This window comes from Tigriopus californicus, chromosome 9 (assembly GCF_007210705.1).
Source record: "Tigriopus californicus strain San Diego chromosome 9, Tcal_SD_v2.1, whole genome shotgun sequence".
Classification (NCBI taxonomy): Eukaryota; Metazoa; Arthropoda; class Copepoda; order Harpacticoida; family Harpacticidae; genus Tigriopus; species Tigriopus californicus.
In genome coordinates, this window is record NC_081448.1 from 9,005,562 (window position 1) to 9,013,522 (window position 7,961).

Genomic DNA, 7,961 nt, shown 5'->3' on the forward strand with positions numbered 1-7,961 from the left:
GGTCAGAAATATCGTCGCAATTGGAAAACTCTCAAGCTCGGTTTCAATCGACAAAGACCAAACGTTATCGGGATGGCAAGAAATAACCATGGATGAAAGGAATGCATCTCGGTTAACTCGTTTGGAGCACAACACGAACAACTTATGATCTACGTACAGACTGCAAAGATTTTGGTTTGGTGGGGCAATTTCTATGGAAACTTTTTCTAAAAAAAAGGGATCTGGATGTGAGAAAGAAGGAACACCCACACGGCAGCTCCTGATCTTCTGGTTTGATTAACGACCTCGGAACCACACTGAATCGGCCTCCCTTCACTGAATCATTGCCTGCGTCCAACTTGGACATTGGAAGCCCACCAATGATCCGTTTTCGAGCATGCAGGAGAGCCTAAGACAAATCTTCTTTCACAATACTCGCTGTCTCAATAGAAAAATGGAAACTTTAAAGTGCCGATCTCTGATCTCTGGCAAGGAAAGATATTTTCCTTGGTACTTCTATGTAAAGATGGCTTCCAAAGAACAAAAAAGACCCTACTTGACCGGGAGAGTGCTGGCCGACCAATGATACTATCACTTCAAAAAGCCCTAACCATAAAAAGTGGCAACCTTTTTCACTCAAAAAGATCAGCGTTTTACAATGCATCCTTGAACAAAAGGAACGAGAGTAGTCATTTCGACGAGTACAAAAACCTTTCTGCGTGAAAGCTGCTGTGATTCAGAAAGCTGAAGGTTAAGATGTTGTTAGAAGCCAGGCAGCATCATGGAAACCCTTTAAGCTCTGGGTTTGAGCAATTCCGTCATGGCCAGATATTTCTCCAAACTAGAATAATTCCAAACCGAGAGCAAAATTCAGAGTTTCCTTTGCTTTTTTTTTACATCGGGTATATTTATTTACACACACACACAAGACACTCGTTGAACATGAACTTAATGGACTTGTGATTGCAAGTTTTCATCTCGCGCCAAAAAGGGAACCTAAGCGAATAAATCATCTCGATCGGCGCCATTTCCATCTGCACCCTCGTCTTCAAGAGAGGCAAAATTGAGGAAATGAGATGGACGATGAACTTCGTGATAGAACTCCTTAGGGTTCCTCAAGGAGAGCTCGTATTTCATGCTCGCCTCGTGTCGCACACCCATGAAGTTGTAGTTCCACGACCCTTGACTGGGAACCATAAAGAACCCGAGGAATCGATCTGAGAGAAGCATTTGCACCTTCTCATAATGCGAAGGCAAATAACCTTTTGGATTGTTGCCCTTGTCCGTGTTTTGTTTGCCCCATTCAAACCCACTGGGGGTCAGCTTGTAAGCGGTGAGCGAGCATGAGCCTGGGGTAAATGAGCAAGTGATCACGATGGTCTTCTCGCCATCCCATTCCTCATGTTCGGACATGACCTTGGCGTGTGTGGTGATATCCTGTGGAGAGAGTTGAGGCAGCTCGTTGGGCTGCGTGTGCATCCATCCCAATGGTTCCAATTCCTTCAAATATTCGTGCTGAGGCAGCATGGACGGCAGGTGGACAGTTTGATGTGTTCCCCATTGCGGCGGAAGCACAATGCACCGGATCTCCTTCACCTGAGGGTTGTCGGGGGGAGAAATGCCATACAGGTACCCACTGATTTGCGTTCGAAGATCCGAGATCATGACAAACTTCTTGAGAATATTTTTCGGCAAGATGTAGGTGTATCCGGTTTCTTTGATGTCGTCTGACGACACGTAGATGTGATTGGTTCGAAGATGGAGGTTCGTGGCCGAAATGGCTCGCACTCGCCATTCCGTTTTACTGGCAAACTGCTGGGTCTCGTAATTGCTCGTCGTTGAGGTGATGATCTCGTCACCATGCTTGTTCACAGTTCGCGTGGTAGTGGCCGTGAGTTGGGATTGCTCCTTGGTTTGTTTTTCGATCTCCGCGATCTGTTGTCGCTGAGCACTTGGAGCAGAAATTTCCATACCGAGAATGATGTCCCTGATTTCGGATTGAGTCAAACTGGCCACGTTGACGTTGTTCTTCTTGCCGTAATCGGCTAAAATCAAGTCCTTCAGAGCCACCTCCACTTTGATCCATTCATCGTCAGAGAGGGAGGGCCAGATATGATGAGGCTCCGTGATCGTGGTCTTGTCAGGTTTAAGAAGGATCTTGGTTCGGTCATTGTTCACGTGGAGCGCCCGGAGGATGAGGATCAATCTAGAGAAGGCTGTGTACGAGGAAATGTTCTTCAGCCAATCGTCGTAAAGGTTGAATAACACCATTTGAGGTTCGGTGGCTTTGAGAATCAAATCGCCGAATTTTTCCACCTTCAAACAGGCTTGGAAGGGCAATTGCAATTCGGAACCCTTGATCACGATGTTCGGGAAATCGAGCAAATGCACCTCAAGAGGATCCAACATGCCCTTTCGAGTGACGATAATTTGCTTGGGTTGTTCCTCCACGGGCAAGGAGCGAATAAGGGCAGCCACTTCTTCAGCGGTTTTCCACTTGGCCAATTGTCCCAAACGCTTCTGTCCGGCCCACACAGATGTGTGAATGATCTTGAGGAACAGTTGTCCAGTTCTGGGATTGAAGATGAAAATGGCACCATTGATGGGTTTGGTGGTCAAATTACCTTCGAAGGTCTTGTGAATCGTCACTCGGTACACATTCGTGTCATCGACGAACCAAATAATCTGATTGGAAAACAGCTCTCCGTAGTTCTGAGACGAGAGATAAGGCTCGGTGGGTTCCGAAGAGTACAGCTGGAGGCCTTTACGAATCCGCTCTCGCAAGACATACAAAGCCGGATTGGCCTTCATAATCTTGGCCATGGCTTGTTGAATGAGCGGCTTGCTGCCTGGAAACCAATTACCAAAGGCTGAATGCAGGTTGTAGGCCAAATCAATACCAACCAAAACACCACAAGGACTCGGGTAGATGGACATGTTGTCTGTGGTGTAATCCAGGAACTTGGCCCGAGCGTAACGTTCCACATCGTGGGAATCGTAGTCACCCCATCTGAGTTGAACGTCCAACCAGAACTTGGTGGTTGTCGTGGAGTCCATGACGTCCTTGGAGTCGGCCAATAACGAAGGCCGAGACACATTCCATTTGTATGCAGCAAACAGAAGAATATCCGCACAAGACGAGTTCATTTTGTATGATTTCCGGGGATGAATAGTCTCTTTCTGAACGGTCTCAATTTCCAAGGCATCTAGCTCTTGATCGAACACTTGACACAGGTCCATGACGACGGACTCGTGCACTTTCTGCCACAAATGAGCTCTGAAGATCTGAATCAACGAAATCTTGAGGGTGGGAATCTTGCCGTGCATAAAGATGCCCGTCAAGTCCAATTGGACTTGGAAACCCACGTACACATTGGCGCGATTGATGGTTGGAGACCACCACAGAGTGAATCTTCGATTGGGGATCTGATTCAAGCCAGATCGTTGGGCATTGGTGAGTTTCTTGTATTTCATGGACTCCTCGAACCCAGAAGCTTTCTCCCAGAACAGACCCTCCCAAGTAGGGAAATAGGTGCCTTTGAACAGGGTGTGCTCAAGGATACCCTCCACACCACCCAAGGCTTGGATCATATCGGTTCGGTAATTGTTCAGATTCCACAACTTTCCATCGTGTCGTTGATGAGTCCACCAGAAAGGGTTCTGCTTCAACACTTGATAAGCTTTGAACTCCGTTCGTACTCGCCACCCTTTATCATAAGCCAAGGTGTGTCGGTCCTTTTGGAAGAGCGTGTTGATTCGGGGTATACCACGATCCCAAGAGTCTTCCAAATCCTCCAGGGTCAATCTGCGATTTTGAGCCGCGGCTTCTTGCCGTTTTAGCGCGTATTCCGCCCACACGCGCTGTGAGTCGATGAACTCTGCTTCCCAAGGTTGAATATATCGGTACAAGTTGGGAATGAGCTGATCCTCTTCATGGCTCATGCCCGATCTGAAATGGGTGATGCCCACATCGGTCTGCTTGGACCACCTCAAATCCGACTGTGGAATGAGAACATGGCCCATGGACAACATGCCCAGGCCACCCAACTCTTTGGGGGTGTAAAAAACCACAGGTGGGAATCGCGAGGGCATTTTCGAGTTCAGACCAATCTTGATGCGCGTCTGGATCTTATTCTCGCATTTGACCAATAAGTCGAGCAATTCTTGGGTATTCACTACTGCTTCGCGAAAGTAGGTCATCAGACCAATTAGAGCGGTGTTCCATTTGTTCACGATCTTGGTGAATGTGGTGGATCCTGAGGCCATTAGAATCTGTCTCACACGATTGTGGAACTTCTGCATTGAGTCATCATCAACTCGGAGAAAACATTGAGCCGTTCTCTCCTTGGTGACTTCGTTCTGCAAATTCCAGACCCCGTCTCGGTGGTTGAATTCCTCATGGGTGGTTCGGATCTTGGGCAAGATTCGGCACTCGAAACCGCTCATTGAGAACAAGAGGTTGGGATTATCCTTCGAATAAACCGACACAAAGCTGGACTCCCATTCGATGGTAGTCACGGAGCGAGGGAGGCGGTTCTTGATATCCCAGAAAACGGCTCGTCCCAAATTGACATCGTGCTTCATGAGGCGCATTCGAGCATCTCGGGGCCAGCATTTCTTGTTGTTATAGCCCACAATATTCTCATTATTTGGATCGGGGTGTTCGGTGAGATATCGTTGAATCAAATCACGAGCTTCCTCGGCGGAGAATCGGAAGTAGATATGAATCTTGTCGACATAGCGGGAATAGAGCCGGATTGGATGTGAAATCTCCGTGTCCACGTCTTGGAAGGTCAAGAAATCATTGGGCATTTGAGGTGGTCCAGCCATTTCAGCGGCTCTGTTCAAGCCCAGAATGAGGAGATCATTGATCAATCCGTAGTATTGGACCACAAAAGAAGAGAACTGAAGTCCTCGAATGATTCCGTATGAATTAGAATGGTTCATGTCTTTGTAGTTGATCACCACGTTGTTCTTGGCCGTCATGTAATCGGCAATGTTGTGATCCACAATCAATCGAAGGACTCGATCCAGAAGGGTCAAATCGATCTTCTCGTAGAGCTTCTCCATCTTGCATTCCATCATGACGTTGCATTCACCATCGGCGGTTTCCCACACGTCTTGGAGGTTGTTGATGCCTTGACACCATTTGTAGACCAGAAGCGGAGGCGGCTCCGTGTCGGCAGGCTTGATCCAGGGCGGAAAGAGTTTCCGCTTGTCGGCCTCGTACCACAGATATTGATCCAAATAGGCGTCAGTAATCTTCTCAAGGGGCTCCACATCATACACGGGCACCAAATGGGAATAGAGATCCATGAACTCGATGCCCACTTCCTTAAACACACGTTGGGTAAGCAAGTGACGTTTGATTCTGGATAACGCTTCGTGAGGATTATCGTAGGCCTGTTCGATGAGACCTAGCTCCTCTCGCTGGCTCTGATTAAGTCGGGATTTGACCGAATAGGCCTCCTTCAATCTTTCCAAGGCCAAGATGAGCAACTTTGTGTCGTGCTTGTAGGATAGGGGAGGGAAAGGGATGGGTGCAAATCTTCTGGACTCGAGCCAATGAACCGTGGTGGTATAAATGGCAACGGCTTCTTCGGGCGATATGTAGGGTCCGTCTTTCAAATAGTTGTGTTGACGTTCTTGCTCAGCTTTCAAGTAGAGACGAGTGAGTCGTCCCAAGTTCTTTTTGCACACGGTCTTGTCCACGGTGGCTCCTCGACGGATTCGCTCACGATTGTAATGAGCAGTGTTGGTCCACCAGTCAGCTTTCATTTTGACGTACCGCAAAATCATGTTCTCAATGGGAGTGGGAAGACCGGGCACTTTCCACGGGATGTTGGCCTTCCAGCAACGGAAAGCCTCGGAGAGATGCTGAAGAATGGTTCGAGCCTTGTTCTGCTTGATTCCTTCGGGCATCATGTCCAAAATGTCGTGCATGACTGAAGCTCGCAACTCCAAGTCGAAATGGGACTCAACCCTCTGCTTGGTGACCGTCTTGGCCACGCCCTTCGAATGACGACCCTCGAACTGACGGGAGAGGAGGTTTCCCAACCAACGCTCCAAAAGGGGTGTGACACCTCGCATGAAAAAGAGCCACACTCGCCATCCCGGGGCCCAGAAGCCACATCCAGGACCTTTTCCCACCGGTCCCTGAAAGTTAAAAGATTCGGGCAAATGAATGCTAGGTACGGGGTAGACAGCTTGATCTATTTTAGTTCAGCCACATTTTGGCCGTCAGTCGGTGCTTTTCTTTCTACCCAAAAGGACGAACTAGTGGAGCCTCGGGCTCCCTAGTGCCAATCCAGTCAGGTCCTACCAACATGAAAGAGTAGATTCAATACCCCTGCACGAATCATCACTTAGATTTTGATTTGAAAGCGATGCATACACAATGGACTTACCGTGTTGAATCTGTAGTAGATGACATGCTTGAGATCCTTGCACATTCGAATCTGTTTCATGAGTTTGTATTTGTAGCGGTACATTCCGGTCAATTGACCCACGTGAGCAAAGATGTACTGGAGACCGTCTGCCAATTGAAAGGCATCCACGTTGTTCAAACGATACTGAACATGAGAATCCACGATGAGTTTGGTCAAGCGCAAGATCTCACGACACAGGTGAAAGGCGTTTCCGAAACGCGACTTCTTTCTCTCTTTGGTGGTCAGAGTCTTAACCGGCTTCAAATTGAAGTTGTAATCCAAATGAAGGTAGTTCAAGTTCTTCCGATGAATGAGGAGGTTCAACATGTTGTATCCCTGTCGACACACTTGAAGACCCACTTCCACCCAATCCAAACTTGTGGACTGGAAGAACTTGGTAGCCTTGAACGATCGGAACAAGTACCGTTTCTTCTGTGGCTTGGGTGGGCGATGGTGAAGGGCGTTCAGAACGTAGTACTTCAAGAGTTTTTGATAGCTCACACGAACTTTCACGGGTTGTCCAGCGGGACAATGTTCCCTGTACCAGGTTTTGACCAATGGAACGTCCAAAGCCCGCCGTGTGCGGCCAGATCGCATGTGAAACGGCCTTGGAGCCCAAAGCAACGAGATCCCATTGGCCGTGTTGTCACTGTAGAGCGGACAATCTTGCAAGAAAGGCTGAACTTCTTCGCCTAGCTCGAATTCTTCATCATCGTCAGGCAGGTAGTCATTTTGGGTGGAATTGACTGCGTGGCGATGGGAAATCGGATTGATCAGAGGATCGAAATAGAAGGCCGGCAAGTCAGGATCTTCGGTCTTGATGTACACGACATTGGGAGTGTGATACCAGGACAGATGAACGTATTGCGGCATGTTGTTGTACAAGTAGGGAAAGGCAATCCGATACTCGGTTCGAATTGGTTGCCGTATGATGATTTTGTTGATGTCGTTGAACTCATTCCAATCGTCATCAAATACAGCCGCATCTTTGACCAGCGGTTCGTACTTGGGTCCGCCCGGAATGGCGATATTCAAGGCCTTGGCTGTGAAGAACGACTTCAGATCAAAGAGATAGAAATAGTTATCATCCACCAGATCCGTCAGCAATTGATTGGCCATGCGGTACAAGCAGGCCATCTGGGGCAGAGCCAGATTCCACTTGCGATAGGTGGTACCATTCACGTGGACCGAGTCCACCAGAGGCTTGTGATCGTAAAACCACTCACTGATGGCCTTGTCTTCCTCGTCGTCCATCTCGATTTGAATGGCCTCAAGCGGCTCCACGTCCAGGACGTTGTCCGCATAATCCAAGGGCGGCTCCTCATCATCGAAAGGTGGGAATCGCATCCGTTTGAAGTGTCGCCGGTCCCGCTTCTCGCGTCGCATCATGATCCACATGGAGCCCCACTGGGCTAAGTACACGGGCTCAATAACCCAAGGGATCTCGTTGACGAAGGAGATGGCCCCCGTGATGTGATAGAGCACGGACACATCCCGGATCTGCTCCCACGGCATAGGCATGTTCTCCAGCAATTTCAGCACGGCGTGCGGAAT

General features: G+C 48.6%; 1 protein-coding gene across 1 annotated transcript; it reads right to left on the reverse strand.

Annotated features, from left to right (window-relative positions):
* Positions 1 to 895: 895 nt before the first annotated feature.
* Positions 896 to 7,961, reverse strand: LOC131886200 (pre-mRNA-processing-splicing factor 8-like; the record flags this gene model as incomplete). The annotated part of the gene is given in 2 exon segments (XM_059234462.1): positions 896 to 6,135; positions 6,387 to 7,961. Coding segments are annotated over 2 exon segments (6,735 nt in total), but the record flags the coding sequence as incomplete, so codon positions are not given.